This window comes from Anolis carolinensis, chromosome 6 (assembly GCF_035594765.1).
Source record: "Anolis carolinensis isolate JA03-04 chromosome 6, rAnoCar3.1.pri, whole genome shotgun sequence".
Classification (NCBI taxonomy): Eukaryota; Metazoa; Chordata; class Lepidosauria; order Squamata; family Dactyloidae; genus Anolis; species Anolis carolinensis.
Window position 1 is genome coordinate 16,601,687 of NC_085846.1, and position 19,015 is coordinate 16,620,701.

General features: G+C 41.0%; 1 protein-coding gene across 5 annotated transcripts in view; it reads left to right on the plus strand.

Moving 5' to 3' along the window:
- The window catches only part of ppp6r1 (protein phosphatase 6 regulatory subunit 1), a 58,085-nt gene extending 41,318 nt beyond the window's left edge, over positions 1 to 16,767 (plus strand). For 2 of the 5 annotated variants that reach the window (XM_008118934.3, XM_062958235.1), the window contains exons 9-24: positions 223 to 375; positions 1,668 to 1,811; positions 2,333 to 2,397; positions 3,266 to 3,381; positions 4,436 to 4,521; positions 5,407 to 5,496; positions 6,309 to 6,406; positions 7,677 to 7,700; positions 8,837 to 8,894; positions 8,983 to 9,131; positions 10,093 to 10,235; positions 10,582 to 10,753; positions 10,992 to 11,074; positions 12,470 to 12,566; positions 13,061 to 13,177; positions 14,043 to 16,767. In XM_008118934.3, the coding sequence (XP_008117141.1) occupies positions 223 to 375; positions 1,668 to 1,811; positions 2,333 to 2,397; positions 3,266 to 3,381; positions 4,436 to 4,521; positions 5,407 to 5,496; positions 6,309 to 6,406; positions 7,677 to 7,700; positions 8,837 to 8,894; positions 8,983 to 9,131; positions 10,093 to 10,235; positions 10,582 to 10,753; positions 10,992 to 11,074; positions 12,470 to 12,566; positions 13,061 to 13,177; positions 14,043 to 14,046 (1,599 nt within the window). In that variant the 3' untranslated portion in view covers positions 14,047 to 16,767. Of the gene's footprint in view, positions 1 to 222; positions 376 to 1,667; positions 1,812 to 2,332; positions 2,398 to 3,265; positions 3,382 to 4,435; positions 4,522 to 5,406; positions 5,497 to 6,308; positions 6,407 to 7,676; positions 7,701 to 8,836; positions 8,895 to 8,982; positions 9,132 to 10,092; positions 10,236 to 10,581; positions 10,754 to 10,991; positions 11,075 to 12,469; positions 12,567 to 13,060; positions 13,182 to 14,042 lie in introns of those variants that run through there. The other 3 variants (XM_008118935.3, XM_062958236.1, XM_008118936.3) reach the window with 3 other exon arrangements.
- Positions 16,768 to 19,015: the final 2,248 nt, after the last annotated feature.

Genomic DNA, 19,015 nt, shown 5'->3' on the forward strand with positions numbered 1-19,015 from the left:
AGGGCATCCATAGACATGTAGAAAAGTGGAATGCGGTATATTAATATTCCCGTCATTTGAGTCCATTCTGAATAAAAGCAGTGAAATCTTTTCACAGTCTAGTCCCTTATTGAGCCTTTCAGTAAAGTGTATGGGACAAGTTATCTACTTGAGATTTAGCTATTGAGATGGAACACAAGAGACAGCAAGAAAAAAATTCCTGCATTTCATCCCCTTTTACAGAAAGACCCCCTGCAAACAACATGGGGAATCTTGGACCCTCCTTTGGGAAACACACGTCTTCATGTTGTGAAGCTGCTGGCCAGCTCACTGGGCACCAACAATGCAGCCCTGCAGAATGAGATTATAGAGCTTGGTGCCCTTGACACAATGTTGGTAAGTACAATCCTGTATCCATCAGCAGTTGCTTCAAATTCAGTTCTTCCTGATTTGTGGGAGATTTGCTTACCTGCATCTAAGAGGATTTTGCTAGAAAGACATGCACATTTCTAGAATAATGACACATTTGTGAGTGTCTTTATTGTTTTGACATAGGGCAAACCCTGTTCAAAATATATAATCCTGAAAGTATTTACTACTTAATCAGTAACAAAGCTTGTCTTTTTTTTTTAAATTGAATTCACAGAAAAGCAATTGAAGAGATATTAGGGCTGTCTCTTGGTTAAGAAGATTCTTTTTGTGGTTTCTCTGAAATTGCAAATATGGGTCTTGTGTGCAGTTGCAAGACAGCTCAGAATTCTCTATAGTGGTACTACTCTTAGTGGTAGCCCTGATCACCCTGACCTGGAGGATATAGCTGTCAGGTGGGGCTAGCACCTCAGTTCCTTTTGTCTGCAGTGTTAGCAGCAGCAAGGAATTTCTCCTAGATAAGTTATCTTATTAAGTGTTTGATTCTCCTGCCTACATCAGTTTTCTTTTCATACTGACCTTTGGTTGGTTAAAGGTCTGTGTCTGCCTCCAGACTCAGAACGAGAGGCATCAAGGCAGATAAACAACCTCAACCGCATAGACCTCTCAAGGTGGCTAGGGAAACATCCCAAGCTAATTCCATAGTAGTGGGTGTCTCTCAGTCTCTGTCCTCGCAGAGGATTCAGGCTACTCTATCTGACAAGAGAAGGGAATAAGTTGGAGACTATGAGGCATAATATAAATTCCTCAGCAGGTTTTTTTTTTGCAAAGCTAGCCCACTATGGCACATATATAGGAGCATACCAGACCTTTCTCTGGAATAAAGTTGCCACATACTTCGAACATCAGCCAGCAGTGGAGCTTTCAAGCAGGAGACACTAATTCCTACAGGCCTACAAAAGGATCTGGCTAAGCCCATGATCGCCTCAGTGGGAAAATTGATCATGGCGGATCAGTAGGCCTCCACTGCCATATCTGGCTACACACACCAGTGTTTTCCTCATTGGCACGAGGGATTATCAAGGACCTACTGATGCATGAGTTGGGGCTGTTCAACCCAGATACAGACTCACAGCTAGAGCATGCTCATAAAATGTGACAGACTACACAGATTTGGATTTCTGCCCTCATCTACTCCTCCCATCTAGAGCAAAAGGGCTAAGCTATCCCGCTTAATATCAGAGGCGCTATAATCCAGTCACCTCGAGGACCCGGACGTGCTATCAACAATATCGTCTACTTCTGTCTTTCATTCACAGGACCTTTACTTCAAGTATACATACAACAATTTCTTACATGCTCAGGTGGAGGCATGCCTTAGCAGTGTCTTCAGCTCCCATGCTGTGGATGAGACCATTGAAAACCACTCTGATTCCCTTCCGGAGAACCCTGTCATCCAACATGTAGGTTTCATGCTTTGAATTGGATGTATGTGTTCTTTTGCTGTAGAGGTATTAGATTGCTGAAGATAGGAACAAACAATGGCTTTTTTTCCAAAATAAGGACCCACATATAGAAATTGAAGGGATGAAAAATTGTGGTTAGCATGATCTGAGGAGCTGGGAAGTGTTAACTTACAATACGTGAAGTAAAAGAGGGGGGTTGCAAGTAGGCGAAGGAGAGGATGTTTTGATTTAGTTGACCCATTACTAATCTACAAACTACTATATCAGTGCTTTCATAGATTAAATACAGTTTTGCCACTTGGCCTTCCATCCAGACCTTGAGCTGTTGAACATAAACCATAAATCCCCTTTGCCTGTTTGTATTTTCTTGTACACCCATAATAGTTAGAAACTTCAAAAACCTTTAAGACCTTTAAGGTTCTGACTGAGAAACTGGAATCCATCCCTACTCAGATTCAGGCACTGGTTTCCATCTTGCATTCTTTTCATACATGACTGCACTCTGCCCTTCTCCATAGTTGCTGCAGAAGTGTCGCTTAATCCAAAGAATCTTGTCTGCCTGGGAAGAAAATGAACGATCACAGTAAGTATTTAACTGAGGAGATTGGTGTGGTATAGTTAGTTGGCTCCCTTTTTCTCTTCCATTCCATTAAATAAAGTTAATAGTTCTGAGCACTCTCAGAGGTAAACAAAAGTTACTGGGATTCCAGGTTGTTAGTGTCTGTAACGCAAGTCAGGCAAGAAATGTTGGAGTGTATCATAATGACGTGAAACATGCTTTGGTGGCACTACCTCACTCTTTTCTCTGCCGTCTTCTTTTCTTGAACTTCCTCTCTTATTTGACCCTTCTCCTCAGGCTTTGGTAATAATCACTTGCTGTTTCTGCTTCTGATAGCTCCGTGTGGTACTTACCTGGCTATTTCAATTCCTTTATTCCACGGATGGGAAACTGCAGATGAAGTGTAGCCCATTTTTCACCACATGCTCTTACATCAAGTTGCACTGAAATGTCAGAATCCCCAGTCAGGGATAATAGAAAAAGGTTTGCTTTATGAAGTGAATTAAAGCTCTTAGTTTTGTGGGAAAGGACCACCTCTCAAGGGTAGATGCCATTGCAGAAGTAGAGAAGCCCAGGTTCAAAACAGGCAACAAATGATGGGAAGGTCCTTTGCTTGGGACTTGGAAAGGCACTATGAGTCAAATGGATAGTGCTAGTCTGGATGAGACTGGCCATCAATCCCTTGGCCAGTATGACCACTGCCATTTATATCTAACTTTTTTTCTATCCTTTATGAACAATGCATTCGTTCCTAAATCAGACTGACAAACTCAATCCATATGGGCCCTAAGATCTCCCTTTATTTTGTCATTCCACCTGTTCCTTTTTTTATGTACAAAGATGTATTCATAGCAGTCAGCAGCCTCCACTCTATCCCTTTCTTCTCTTGCAGATTGGATGGGGGCAGGCGCAAGGGCTATATGGGACATCTCACCCGCATTGCCAATGCTTTAGCACAAGGCTCAGAAAAATGGCCACACTCTACTCTAGTCAAGCAGCTATTGAAAGGTAAGTATCCTGGCAGCTGCAAGGAGGTTAGTGAGCCAACTGCTGTATACAAGATCAGATTTGTTAGGAAGTAAGAAAGGAAGATTATTTGGTAAAAAGGACATAAAAAGTCAGGCAGGTGATGCTTGTTATGTGACCATTACAATTCCAGAAATAGCCTTAAAATTCTAGAAAACAGTGTCCAAAAGTGATTAGATGTCACTTCTAGTCTGGCAAAATGATTTCTGTGTCCAGTTCTCTGAAGTTCTCAAGCAGAGTAAATAATGGCAGCAGGCACAGCCTCTAGCCAATGTGTTGCCATCCTTATACTAAATGAATAAGTCTGACCTTTTCAAATTTGAGAACTTTAAATTCTTGCTTATGGTTGGAAACCTTTTTTCCCCTATATTTGTCTTGGCAATGAGCTCAGAACTGCATATATGATGGCTCTCCTCCAATTGTCCTAAGTATTGCTATGAGGTAAATTAGACTGAAATATAATCACTGTTACAGGGTTAGCTGGCAAGGTTCATATCTAAATGCAAATTAGAACCTGAATCCTCCAACCTAATCATCCTCAAACTAGGCTAATCACAGCCACAGTCTGACGTCGTCTGCTAATTGATTATTTAAGATTTCAGCACAGCAAAGAGAATCCGATAACTTGCTAGGGAGACGCCCAATGCCTGCAACTTGTTGGAGAAGCATTAATTTTTTCCATTATTCCTAATCAGCAGGTAGTACTACTTTGCAAGTGTTTCTTCTCCTTGTTGTTTTTTAAAAAGAATTTATAGACTGTTTTAAAAGGGATTAGATCAAACTCCAAAGGAGAAATCTGAATGAAATTTGTAATTTCCATATTCAGTGGCCCTGTGTTAAAGATTAGGAGCTGGTGATATGAACTAGTGCTTTTAGAATTTTTTTAAAAAAACATCTCATAGCATCATTTCAAATTCTTATTTCAGGAGAGGAGAGTTCTGAGTTGCTTATGCAGTTGCTGTTCATTGCCCATTCTGATCCACTGTATACTATTCACTTATACATCAATTTCCAACTTACATTTTATGCTTTTCAGAGCTACCTGAGGAAGAACAAGAGCAGTGGGAGAAGTTTGTGTCGGGGCCCTTGTCAGAAATAAACAAGAAGAACACAGTGGATCTTGTGAGTCTTCTGATTTTCCTCATTCTATTTTATGTTCCAACCTTACTTGTGTATCAAATAGTTAGAAAAGATGCTTTCAGAGGAGAGAGCATGTTCTCCTCCTTTCTGCCCTCACAAGACTTCTCTGTTTTAATTTTACACTCCATGGCTGTTCTGTTAGTGACAGACATATTTAGGCATAAGCTATGCTTCATATGTAGAGTGACATTTGTAGACAGTGTGCTATAGTCATATTCTTCATATAGAAACCCATTATAATTCACAGAGTAATATGGGTTACATTTGCATAATGGTACATCAGCTATCATACATGTTGACTATCCACATGTTGCACTACATTGAGTTTCAATATAATGGTTGGGTAGGGTAAATCAAGTGTAATATAACTCTGCCAGCAGATAATTTTATTGGTATGCAAAGTGATTTAGGATCTTGGCCCACATGTCCTAAGAAAGAATTGATTTCTGTGAATCCAGTTTTCAGCCCTGACATTCTGAACTGAAAGAAAGTTTTCTCTGGATAGTCTGATTCAACCAAAAAATTCACCAAAGTGGAAAGGTTTATGCCAGTAGGACTCAGTGTTTTGCCAGCATCTCTGTGAAAGCGAGGGCAGAATGGGGAGGAGAAATAGGAGTTACAGATGGCCATTTTTATGAGCTTGGTAACTCTGACAGTAACTGTGGAACCAACCTTTAGGGCAGCATTCCCCAACTGAAGACATCGATAGGCCAACACTTCTGGAGGGATCTATGTTGGATAAAGCAACAATAGGGAATAGGTTATATTAGCTGTAATCTTAGGGTGTTCTACTCCACACACAAACCTGTTTTTTTCTATTTTGGCAATTCTACTATTCTGGCAATTTTTTATTTTCATTTCTTTCAGGTTAACATGCACAACCTCCATTCATCAAGTGATGATGATGAGAATGACCTCAAAGAGTTCAGCTTCCCTCAGGAGGCTGTCCTACAGCAGGTAAGTGTGTAGCCCCATTCAGGGCCTATTGGATACCAGGAGTTGGAGCTATGCACATGTTTTCAATTACTTTAGGAACCTCAAACATTTTAAAGCTCTAGGTAGGCCTGATGGTGCCTGATCCATACAATACACCCAAATGTTCTTATTGCCTGGGTTATCCCTTTATGCCTTTGAACCAACCAATACTTAAATTGTTGAGTTACAGAAAGTAATAATTTCAAACTGCATTAGCGAGGCTTAGAAGTTTTTTTTACATAGAAACATAAGGATCCCATGATAACAACCAATATTTGTCGGTATATTCTATGCTCTTTAGATAGCTTGTTCTCTCAACAAATGGCCTCTTTCATTCCAGTGGTAAGTTCCACCTATGCTATAAGTGAGAGTGTAACCTGTTTTTCTCATCATAGAGGTGGTAGCATTTTTGTCCACCCTGTTTTGAGGTACTGGATATGAAATCCTGACATTTCCTTTTTTTCAGCTTTCACTCTTAAGTTTTCTTTGACTTCCCCTTTGCGTTGTTTTGTATATTGCACACAGGCAAAATGAGGCATAAGAATATATAATAAATAAACCAATCAGATGCTATTCAACTAAGACAAATGTGGATTGAGTTGAGTTCAGTGGAACTCATTTTGTAAATTTATATAAGGAAATGGAAAAGAACGTCTTCTGGGAAACAAGGTTTTATTGACTTACTGGTTTTCTTTCATGAGATCTAGGTAGGCTCGTGTAGTTATTGTCTGTCCTCCCTGTGTCAATTTCATGTGATTCACCTTTATCCTTGTCTCCTTTTCCTTCTTGTATAGGCCTTTGTGGATTATCAGTTACAGCAGATGACTTCAGCATTTATTGATCACTTCGGCTTTAATGACGAGGAATTTGGCGAGCAGGAAGAGAATGTGAAGTTAGTGATGTCCGCTTCCTTCATTCCTTCTTTTTGTATCATGCTTTTGTTTCATCTTACCTTTTCTGACCTGTTTTGTGCTCACTGGCTGAGAATAAAACTTTTCTCCTTTGCATACAATAGCATAACATGGGAGGGATCCTGAAAATTTCAGGAAGGGAAACATCTTTTCATAAGAAACTGAGAATCAGGAGAGAGAGAGACTCAATATTTATATGGAGTTCCATATATGGGTTTGCACCTGCTTGGATTTACAATGAAGGAACAGCTGCTTGCCCTCTGCTGATCTTTCCCTATGTGGGTTAAGTTCTTGCAATTCAGTTGTGAATTTGCTTGCAAGAATTTGTTTTTTCAATAGCTTTTTGCAGATTTGTAGTACATGTAATTTGTATACAGGTGCAAGACAGTAAACCCACTTGAAGTAACAAGATACACAATGCCAACCTAAAAAGAAAGGCAAGAGGGTTAAGGCCTACTGCCACTTGCCCTAACCAGGAATCCACAGGAGATGCTGAGTCAGCCTTTTCTCATCTTAGGGTCTTTCCAATACATTGGCTCACAACTTTCATTATAGTCTACCATTGGTCATATTGTCTCTGGTTGTTGAAAGTTATAGACCAGAATACCTGGGGGGAGGGGCAAAATATTGGTAAAGGTTGTGTTTCATCATTCTGAGTGAGCACTGTTGGTCAGCATTGCTTGGTTTCTCATAGAGGGCAGATTTGTGGGGTCCTCCAGTGGGGATTATGTCATATATGAACCTGAAAAGGAGCCCTACTGGGTGAGACTAAAGGCAATACAGCATTCTGATTGTAAAGAGGCCAAGCAAATGCCCTCAGGAAACCCACAATTAGAGAATGAAGGATTTGGAAGCCATTATAGGATTCGGCCTAAGGCCATGTTCCACCCCAAAGAGTCTGGCTTCCAGTGTCTTCCTCAATTCATTCTAAGCCAACTGTTTAATTTGACAAGGATGGGCCTTTTGATTCCTGGATCCCTTTTATCATCTAAGTAATTAATTTTCTCTGCAAATGCTGACCAGCGGTTCATGCTTTGCCGTATCTTTGTTCTTATTGAGGCAGCTTCAGTTTGAATCTTCTTTGGAAGACAGGACTAGTGCAAAAGAGAGAGAGCCTGGAACCTTATTAGTAATTCTTCACCCCTCCCACAAAAACAGTCTCTTTCTTTCCCCAGCCCCCCTAATTTCACATGTCTGCCTCTCTCTCTCTTTCTTTCTCTCTCTTTCTCTCTGTGCTTGTCTGCCCTGCAGCGCTCACTTCCGACAGCTGAAAAGGTAATGCTGTGCTCCTTTCATGCCATGGTGGGCATCGGGCTATATGCATCTCCTCCATTTATGAGTATATGCAATTTTGCCTCCCTTTCTTCCATCATGAAATACATCACCCAGGTGGATTAAGCTAAAAGTGAAAACCCAGATATATTCTGTTCAAAATCACACTGAGCCTTACTCTTGTGTGATTAGTTGCCCAGCATAAAACACAGATTCCTGGAAGGGTTGATCATTAGGCTGGCTTGCTAGAATTTGTGTGTTGGCTCAGCTGATTATGTCTGTATATAAATCTGCTTTGTTGCATTTATTAAAAAAGCTTTCCAGCTGAATATGTACTAGATTTAATTATTAATTTTAAAAATTTGAAATGATTTGGGGGATATAATAGCCATTATGGTATAGGATGTGGTTGAAAAATAAAATATAACCAACTATTTTGTAAAAATGTGCAGCATTGCTTAATTCAGGGCTTAGCAATTAGTAAAATGCAGATTGAAATACAGCTATATTAAGAAGCTTTAATAAAAACAAACTTAATGGAGGCATACTGATTTTGAAGAAGAATGGAATTCGTGGATGCTTGGCTCACCACTGACAAAGCCCTGTCCCTGTGGATGGCTGATTCCTTTCTGGGAACAGGGAAGAGATCTGCAGCCCTTTCCCCATCATTTGGGAAGGGGTTTATGGTAAAGCATATGAAAACCAGGGAACCTGGCCCAAGTGGGCAGTAGCATGAATTTGGGGTGTTTTGTTTTTTATTTGCATGGCTTGAGAAAGAGGGGAAATATAACATTGTAGCTAAGATAGAGCCCCAACTTGGAAAGCCCCCTTCCTTTCTATGAACTCTTCTGCTATGGAGCCTTAGGCTAGCAGCTGTTTCTGTCTTGCTTTCCCTCCATCTGCAGTAAAGATAGGATTTTACTGACTGTTATTTTGGGGGGAAGTGCTTTAAACATATTCTGTCAAATGCTGCATAAGAGTTAAATCATTAATTATTAAGTCCAAACCCAAACAGAATCAATTTCCACTCTATCAGGCTTTGTTGATCCCTCTTTCCAAACTAGACCTTGCTGTTGTTCTATTAGAGATTACAGTTATGTTTTCCAACTTTAATCTTGGGTCTCATTCCTTTGTTTCAGTGCCCCCTTTGACAAGACGGCCAACATCACCTTTTCCCTGAATGCGGATGATGATAGTGTAAGTGTCATTCTTCCAGAGCTGCCTCTTCCTTCCTTTGAACTTGGCCTACAATTTCAACTACTCCCTTCCTCCTTTTTCCCCATAGCCCAACTCCAACCTTTTTGATATCTGCTATAAGGAGCGGATCCAACAGTTTGATGATGATGAAGAGGCTGATGGTTCTGATGGGGAGGACATCTGGCAGGAGAAGGAGGCTGCTGTCTCTTCTGGCTTGGTCCAGGCAACAGCTGTCAGGTGAGGAAGGATGCTATATACTTGGCCTGAAGGTACCTTTTGGTTCCATCAAAGAGATTTGGGCTAGGTACCCTGCTTACTCTGTTCAGGAGAAGGTTGTCTTTTTCTTCTGCTGCTTGTTTTAAATAGTGCAGAGTTGTTCTTTTCATAAAACATCTAAGCATTCTTATTTTTTTCCCTCATCTTGAAATCGTGCGTGTTGGTTTATTTGCTATATTTGCGTTACGTTTCCCAGGGTGGCATTCAACACTTTCCTTATTTCATTCTTACTATAGCCATATGAGATGGATTTGGTTGAGAAAGAATTACTTATCCAAGGCTGCCCTGTAGTTTTTATGACTGAATAGGGATTTTTAGACTACATTTCCCAAATCTCAGTCCAACATAATTATTTCACTACACTACCCTCTTGCCTGTAATGGCAGACTTTTATAAGAATTATTTTTGACATCTTATTGATGTCTTTAATTAGTGCAACCCTTGATTGTCTTCTTTGCAATGCATGTTATTCCTTTCTCTTCTTTTTGTCTTGCCTCTACAAATAGAAACTCTGAAGAAGGACAGCATACAGTAGAGTCTCACTTATCCAAGATTTGCTTATCCAAGGTTCTGGATTATCCAAGGCATTTTTGTAGTCAATGTTTTCAATATATCATGATATTTTGGTGCTAAATTCGTAAATACAGTAATTACAACATAACGTTACTGCGTATTGAACTACTTTTTCTGTCAAATTTGTTGTATAAATTTGTTGGTGCTTAATTTGTAAAATCATAACCTAATTTGATGTTTAATAGGCTTTTCCTTAATCCCTCCTTATTATTCAACATATTCGCTTATCCAAGCTTCTGCCAGCCCGTTTAGCTTGGATAAGTGAGACTCTACTGTACTTAAGACTGTCGAGGGCATATGAATATCTAAAATATCCCCATTCTTTTCTCTCTCCCCAACCCCTTTGCAGAAGCCTTGGCAGTACAGATAGTGAGGACAGCGAAGATTCAGAAGGAGAAGGGGGTGAGGAAGATCCTGGCGGGGGAGATGGAGGTGCCATCCATGTCAGCAATGGCTGTGGCGAACAAACAGAGCTGGAGAGAACGTTAGAAGGTGAGCACTGTATGGGGATTTTAATAAGTAGAAGAAAAAGATTGTATATGGTGAAATGCAGGCTTTGTTGCAAGTTTACTGACTTGGCAGTACTTCTGAATAGGTCAGTTGAACACAGCAGATCAGTTGTGGAGTAAATGGTTATGAGTATGACACAAAGGATAGAATTTTCTTCAGGTTCTGTGTGGTTTAACTGGCTGGGCTACATTAAGGGTGATCAACAGAGGTTTTCTTCCCAGGGCTGGAACAATGTGTAATGATAAACTTAACAACCAGGAGGTTATTCTACTTGTAGATTGTAGCCCTAGTTAGATCTCAATACCTGTATAAAACTCTTATTTCTTAGATCATGGCTGGGCAGACAGCTCCTCTGAGCCTTCCTCAGGATCTGTGATGCCCTCACAACCTGTAGCAGCAGACACAGGAGCAGCTGTGTGGGATAAGTCCAGCTCAGATACCTCCCACACAACCACAGATGAAAACTGGGCCTCATTTACAGAGCCCCCAACACAAGAGAGGTGAGACTTTCCCATATGTAACCTGTTTAAGATCTCCTGGGTTTCCAGAGCAAAAGAATATTTGGTAGAAAAACAGGGAGGTGTAGTTGATGGGATAATGAACCATTGAATAAACATTTGGATCTGATTGAAGAGGACCATTATTGACACTAAAGATTTTAGGACAGCAAGGAAGGAATTCTGTTGGCATTTGTTATTTTTCTGTCCCTCTTATTATATTATATCTTTACCCTTCTAGTCCCTCCAAAGCACTTACGAGCGCTGACTCCCCTGCCGTTCCCGCTCAGGAAGTGACGCAAAGCAATGTATCCCCAGAAGAAAGTGAGTAGCACTCTTATGATTCTGAAACAGCATGACTGCATCCAGGAAAAACCACTGGTTTCCTCTCTAGCACCCCTTGCCTATAATCCTTAACCAGTTTTCACTGTGTGCTCCTTGAATTGTTTGCCTTGTAGCAAGTAAAGCAACACGTTCTAAACAGCTTATCAGACTTATCCTTCCTCTGTGGTCTGTGTTGTATTTTCAGGGGTGGAGCGACATTTGATTTATTTTCTTCTTTGGCCATGCTGCTCATACTTCTAGTGAAATAAAAAGCCCTAGCTGTGAGCATGGCCCAATAAAAGTAGGTTTGCTTTGCCCAGATTTCTTTTCCTATCTTGAGTGATGTACATTTCAGCCAACAACAACAACAATAATAATAATAGTTTTATTTCTTTACCCGCTTCTCCTTGTGGCTCAAAGCAGGCTACAACACAGCTAAAAACACCTAATCATATTAAATGTGTTTCTACAAAATACATATATTAAAATATACAGAACAATAATATAGTGAACACAAGATGTTCATTTAAAATTCATGATTAAAACTGGCTGAGTAAGCTTGCCAGAAGAGATAGGTCTTCAGATGTGTTTTTAATTCCAACAGCTAATCTAGCTGTTGGAGCTCTTTTGGCAGATTGTTCCACAGTCTTGGGTTCGCTGATGAAAAGGTCCTCTGGGTGACGATTGCCAGTCAAGTTCTGGCAGGCTGGAGTATCTGCCCCTGCAGAGGACCTAAGTTTTTGGGGCGGTTTGTATGGGAGAAGGCGATCCTGTAGGTAACTTGGACCCAAACCATGTAGGGCTTTAAAGGTAAAAAAAACAAACAAAAAAAAAACAACCTGTATTTCAGTCAATACAGTTCTCGATGCTGGTCTACATAGGAAATAACTTTAATGGGAACACCACATGGTTCTATTAGGATAACAGCCTGCCTGCCAAGAATAGACCTCCTGCATATTACTGCTTGCCTAGTTTCTATGAATGGGGAAGGATGCTTGAGAAATTGCAGGCATATACAGGCAGTCCTCTAGTTACAAACAAGAGAGGATCTCTAGGTTTATTCTTAAGTTGAATTTATATGTAAGTCGGAACAGTTACATTTTTAAGTGCAACTCCAGCCAAAAATATATTTATATTAGCTTTAGATAGCATAGGGAAGAGGTAAAAACCCCTGTGTTGTTTGTTTTGCTGTCTGTGCACCTGTTCAGAAGATTTTACCTCACTTTCTGTCCTGTAATAATTGAATTTTGAAAAATTTGGCTTGTTGTGAAAACAAGGATTGGTGAGAAAGTTTCAGTGGAGAGACCTTTTCCCCATGATAACTCTTTCAGGAGTTAATTTCTCTTCCTAGGGGTAGATTTCTCTTACTCCTGTCTTTTCTTCTGCCTCTAACAGCAGCTTCTAGTGTTCAACAGGATCTTCCTACTCCAGACACAGGCCCCCCAGAAGGAAGTGATCCACCAAATCCCTCCACCATGAAAACAGTAGCCAGGTAAGATTATAAGATATGATCTGGGATGCTGCTGGCTGATGTTAGTTCTGAAAAGTTGACAAGGAATAGTTAATTAGTCTTTAAGGTAAATAAGCATGTTAGCATTGGCAAATCACTTCAGTAACAGACAGGAATCTGAGAAAAATAACGAACTGATTTGTCTGCTTGCACACATTTATACTTTCAGTATTTCTTTTCTGTTTCCTTCCCAGTTTTGCAAAGAACACAGGGATTGCTGGTACTGCAGGCAGGTCTCTAATTTGTGATCCATTCTCTCTCACACAATCATCATTAAGATTTGTGCACTTCTCTGGGAGAAATGCAACTTCTTGGAATAATGGGTTATTTGCTGCAATTTATAAAGTGATTGAATATGAGAAAGAGAGAGTGAAGTACTGGAATCACTAAGTATTGCTAGCATTTGTATATTGTGACTAGGGAAACATTGTTACTCCTGTATAACCTTTTACATGTGTTTCCTCCCCTTTCTGCAGCACAGTAGAACCTCCCCCAACTACCTCCGATGCCGCCCAACCACTTCAGGGGACGACAGAGACTCTACCTGAGCTCAGCTCCCCACAGACAGAACAGCAGCAGCAACCAACGGCCAGGTAAGTAGATAGGAGCAGGTAAGAGAGATGGAGAAAAGAGGAGTTTGATAGGCATTGTGAGGGATGTCTGCCTTCTCAGTGCAAGGCTCTGGGAAAGACGTAGCTCAGGAGGAGATTTTGGGTGGTTCTCAGATGATAAAAAAATGTCTTTCAGTACTGAGCAGTGCTCTCTTTTATGTTTTTAAGATGTATATTTCTAGCCTTTTAGGTTAAGGATGGAAATTGTGTACCTGGTGGCTGGTGGAAACTTAAAAGCAAAAATGAAAGTTTACCCAAGTTTCCAGTAGTCAGGATTGGCCTTCCACATCATGCATTGATATTTTCCTCTCATCATTTTCTAACTGAAACAGTATATCCTTATACATTATGTGCAGACTGTATTCTTCTGCAACTGAAGCCTTTCATTTTTCAGAATGTTTGATGATTTTTCAGTGTGTGCAGTCCTCGTAATGTTTTTCTTCGTATTGATTGCTAGCCCATTTTCTTCTTCCTCCCCAAGCTCAGTTGAATCTCCTTTATAAAGGTGCTGTCATGACAGAGTTTTACTTTGTGACCATGAAGGCCAGAAAAATATTCTGAGTTTTTAATAACCTGCTTATGGTTCAGATCCCTCAAATTACATAGCAGCTTTATGAATGTGGCATATACTCACATCCTTTCCTTGCATGTTATATAAGCTATAGCTCAGGCATGGACAATCTTCGGCCCTTGAAACGTTTTGGAGTTCAACTCCCTACCAGCTGTTAGGAAGTGAGGGAGCTGAAGTCCAAAATGCCTGGAGGGCTGAAGTTTGCCCATGCATGACCTATAGGCAAAATAGGTAATGCTCTCTCTCTCTCTCTCTCTCCTCCTCCTCCTTTCTCAGATAAAGCTACTCAGTGGGTCTCGTCACTGGGGAAGGACCATGGCTGCTTGCTCAATCAAGTCCATTTTGCCAGGGACGGTTCCCATCCTTTCGGTGCCTTCATCCCTGTGGGCAGGTGGGGGGCACGAAGAGAAAGCAGCAAGGGGCGACGAAAGGCCCGGTTTCTCTCCCTATCCCACCCAAGCAATTACTGAAGAAATCAGGACCTGGTACCAACAAGCACCTGAGAAACAAAAATGGATGTGTGTACAAGGGCAACAGCATCTTCTTCCTGGTGGCATTGTAGTTGGTGAACCCCAGAAACACTCCGCTGGGGAAAGGAGGGGCATTCTCAGTCAGGGTCTTTCTCTTTCTCTCTTTCCCTCCTGTGGCACAATGCCTCTTTCTCAACATCCTCCTCCCTCCAAACTGCTGCTGCACTGAGCAAACCTGTTTGTTTTGATACAATTAAAAACGATGCTTGAATTATACCAGAGATCTTCTGATGGGATATCAGTGAGTGGGGCAGGGAGAAAACCCATCAGGTAACATATCCCTCTGTCTCTCTCTTTCAACCGTTGAGTGCCCCACCTGCAAGCACAAACTTGCCACATCTTTCCTCTCCACCTTCCTTTCCCTCGTTATCTGCTTCCCAAAGTTGTCCACAGGGAGGCAGATGGAGGTCAACCAGAAACATTACACAGGGTAAGAAAGATGGGGCTTTGCTTCAGAGGTTGAAAATGTGCTTCAGTGAGGACTGCTACCTCAAGCTGCAAGGGTTGAGAGAGAAGCAAAGGATTTGGAGATTGTATGATAGATACAGGGCTCATGTGAAATTTCCCATCCCTAAATTTCTGTGCTCACATTCAGTCCCCCTGATTCTGTGGAGCTGATCTCTTAAGAGAACAGTGAAGGCTGGGAGAGCAAATGCAGAGCAAGCCTTCTGAGGGTGCCGGATGAAAATGGTTGCTTCTCCCCACATACCCTGGAGCTTCCCCCTATTTGATGGATTTTGGCCAATAGCTTAGAAAGGCTACTTTGTTGGAATATAGCTCTCTAAATCTGCCAGCTTTGCCAGTTGGTGGATTGACGGCATTGTAGTCCAAAACAGTAACTTCCTAAGTTGTACAATCCACTCAGTGGGGAATTTTTATTAAAAAAGGAGTGCTTTGTATGTACGCCAGTGTGAAATCTGAATCAACCTTGCTAAAATTGTTGTCATTTTGATTCTCCCTTTTCCCAGCATTCACTAACTGATTGGGATTTAAACTTAGTTCCATCCCATTTTCTTTCCAGTGGGTTCAGCCTCTCCATCCATTCTCTTTCCCCCTGCGTTGGTTATTTTGCTTACTTGTTAAAGGGCTCAGTAAGTCCACTTTTCCCCACAGATCTATGCATCAGCTGCATTGGGGTAGAAGTGGAGAGAAGCACAATAGCCCGTTTTCTCATTCTCTCTCTTGACATTGATAGTTTGTGAAACCTGTGGGAGGATACCCTAATTTTTTTTTACAAATGATATAGGTGGCAGTTGATGGTGTAAATGGTCCTTAACCCCAACAGTATGAGTAATTTCAAAGAGCCCACCAATTTCTCGCAGGAAGATATGAGGAGCCCTGCACTCCTGTATCTCTGCTGCACCAGTGCAAGATGATATTCTCCAGCTTTGGTGACACCAGCTACACTTAAACAAACAAAGGTTCTATGGAAGCTGGAATTTTCCCTACTTAAACTGTCCTTCCTGCAGTAACTTTATTTAAAAAATACTTCTTTCCCTTCAGGAACTTCAGAAACAGGAAGGCTTCCATCTCTGGGGAACAGTGCTGGAGAAAAGAAGGGTGGGTGCTTTTTTAGTGCCGGCAGCATATTCCAGAAATATAACCTAAGTGTTAACCCTTTTCTCCACCCCTCTGATTGATCCCTGAATCTGCTTAGGTTGTGTGAGTATCGTTTGGGGGCAATTAATTTTTAAAGAAGGTTCGATTCTAGGGCTCCATTTCTGAAATGACACGCAAGATCTGAACTCAAGTTTCCAAGGTTCAGGAATTTTTTGGGGCTCCCTCTTCTGTAATTCTTGTTCCAAAGAGATCCCATATATCCTTTTTCGAAGGCAAGGAGCTCTCATTCCAGCCTCTCCTGTTGTTGCCACAGATTCTATGCTTGTCATGGGGCTCCTAAAAATTGAATTCTCCATTACAAGCCTAACAGCCTTTTTCTTTTCTTACCTCATTCCCCAAGCTGATGATGTGTTTTGGGCTTTCCGTAGCTCCTTTTTGTAGTGTTTAAAAGCAACAACAACACAATCACTGCCTCATCCTTGCCTCTGAATCAAGAATTGGGACAACAGTATTGGAAAGGTTCCTTTGAGAACTTGAGATGTGGGGGGTAAGGAATCCCATTGCCTGTGAACCTTGGTATGGGGGAGACGGGTGGAACAAGGTCTTGTTCTAGGGTTTGCAGAGTTCAGCTTTTGAACATCAAAGGTGGTAAGAAGAGAGGTTGTGGTCAGCATCCTTCCCTCTCACCTTACCTCTATTTGCAGGTGGTCAGTAGACTTGTAACCTCTCCAGTGTTTCCCACTCAGCCCCCCAAAATATAAGTGGCAATATTTCTTGAAGCTCTTAAACCACAAAGGACAAAAGTGGCCTTTCGCGTTGTCTGCGTCATGCCATGTTTGTTATTATTTTTTTCTTTTTCCCTGTGTGTGTGTACGTGTGTGTTCTGTTTGAATAAAGAGATTCTATGGCCATTGCTGGTTCTTTTCCTTTTTCTTTTGTGCACAAATTTCTGTCCCACTATCTTTTTGGTTGGATTTTATTGTTCGTCGTTATCCTTAGGCCTTCTGGAGAAAGAGGCTGTACACTTTCTTATAACTTTCTAATATAGTTTTACCTCTGTTAACGAAGCAACTGTATTCTTGGGCATTACATTTCTAAACAGAAAAATGATACCAGAAGCAGAAATACCATGGAAAGAATAGGGGTAGTTTCCTTCACCAGAAAAAAAGCAGTTCAACATATTTTAACAAGCTTTTTATCCAAAACTAACAGTATGCCTTGAGCATCTCCAGAATAATAAGCCATCAAGGATCTATACATTTTAGGGGACAACCTCCCTATGCATATGTGTCTGTATATGTAACAGTACAACAAATTACATGGTAACATTTGACATTGGGAGGAGGGAGCAAGCTTGTTTTCTGCTGCCCTGGAGACTAGGACAAGGAACAATGGCTTTAAACTACAGGAAAGGAGATTCCACCTGAACATTAGGAAGAACTTCCTGACTCTGAAGGCTGTTTGGCACTTGGAACTCTGCCCCAAAGTGTGGAGGCTCCTTTGGAGGCTTTTAAACAGAAGCTGGATGGCCATCTGTCAGAGGTGCTTTGAATGCAATTTCCTGCTTCTTGGCAGGGGGTTGGACTTGTTGGATCATGAGGTCTCTTCCAACTCTATGATTTTATATCTGCCCTGTCCTAAAATTTCAATGCATCCATTGAGATGGATGTGCAGAACTTGATTGGAAGACTTTGACCTGTTGTTTTGTGTGTGTGTGTGTGTCAGGAGCGACTTGAGAAACTGTAAGTTGCTTCTGATGTGAGAGAATTGGCCATCTGCAAGAACATTGCCCAGGGGAAACCTGGATTTTTGATGTTTTACCATTCTGTGGGAGGCTTCTCTGATGCCCCTGCATGTGGAGCTAGAGCTGACAGATGGATCTCACCCTGCTCCCTGGATTTGAACTACCGAACTTTTGGTCAGCAGTCCTGCCAGCACAAGTGTTTAACCCATTGCACCAGTGGTGCAATAATAAGAATAATCGCAAATGCTATATAGAAATGACACCACAAAAGATTTTGTTCCCTTTTGAATCCGTAACATATTTAAGGTGAAAGGTGCTCCTGGCAACTACAGCTGTTATCCAACTTGCTTCTAAATTACCAAGAATTTATAATGGTTGCATTTAGAAATGCACAAGCAGTGCAATAAATAAGATTCAAACATCTTGTCAATACAAAACATGTACAACCAATATAGTGAAGAAACCTAATTTTTTTGTATATTGTAGGACAGGCCTGCACAACTTGGGAAATAAGGTGCTGAAATTAGATAGGCTAAGCCTCTTGGAGCAGCAAATAGATTTTTAGTACCTTGTTTTCCAAGTAAGGTATAACTAATGGCTTATTGTGTGCCTTCACATTTTTTCAGATTTAGGGTAACTTATCAGAGTTTTCTTGTCAAGATTTATTCAGAGGGATCTGCCCTCTGTCTTTCTTTGAGACTGAGAGTATGACTTTCTTAAAGTCATCCAGTGAGTTAAGAGCTATAGTCTGAGGTTCAAACCACTACACCATGTTCTCTGAATTCCTTCCTTCTTTTTCCTTTCCTTCTTTCCCTGCTTACTACATACATTTCTTCCTTTTCTTGTTTCCTCTTCCTTGCTTCTCTTTTCCCTACCTACCTTCCTTCCTTCCAGAGCGTATGTTGTGCAGGCCTGTTGTAAGAACTAAATAAACAAATAAATAGAATCAGCATAAAGTTTAACAAAATCAAATTTAAAAGTACCACAAAATGTTCCTTAGGACTCAAGCAACTAACCCAGTTGCAATCTAAAAGCCTAGAAGGTGCTTATTACATGCAGTATTGTTGGGATGTTTGCCTCCTAATCCCCAAATAACCCAGCTATTAGCCTACATAATGGATATGTTGTCAACATATTTCAAAGTCACCATATAGAGAGGGTTGCTCTAGAGTGCAGCACCCTGAGCATGCTCATAATATGTAAAGAGATATTAACCCATGCCACTTCTGGGGGGGGTGGGGGAGGACTAAAGAAAATACATTTTAAAAAATTGAAGCTTTTAATGCACATGTATAGAACAAAATGAGGTGTGCACACTTCTATGTGTACATTTTGGTGGCCCTTCCCTGTTCCTTTAATTTAGTCTTTCTGCTGAATTAGAAAAGAATGTGCTAATTACAACACTGCTTCCATAA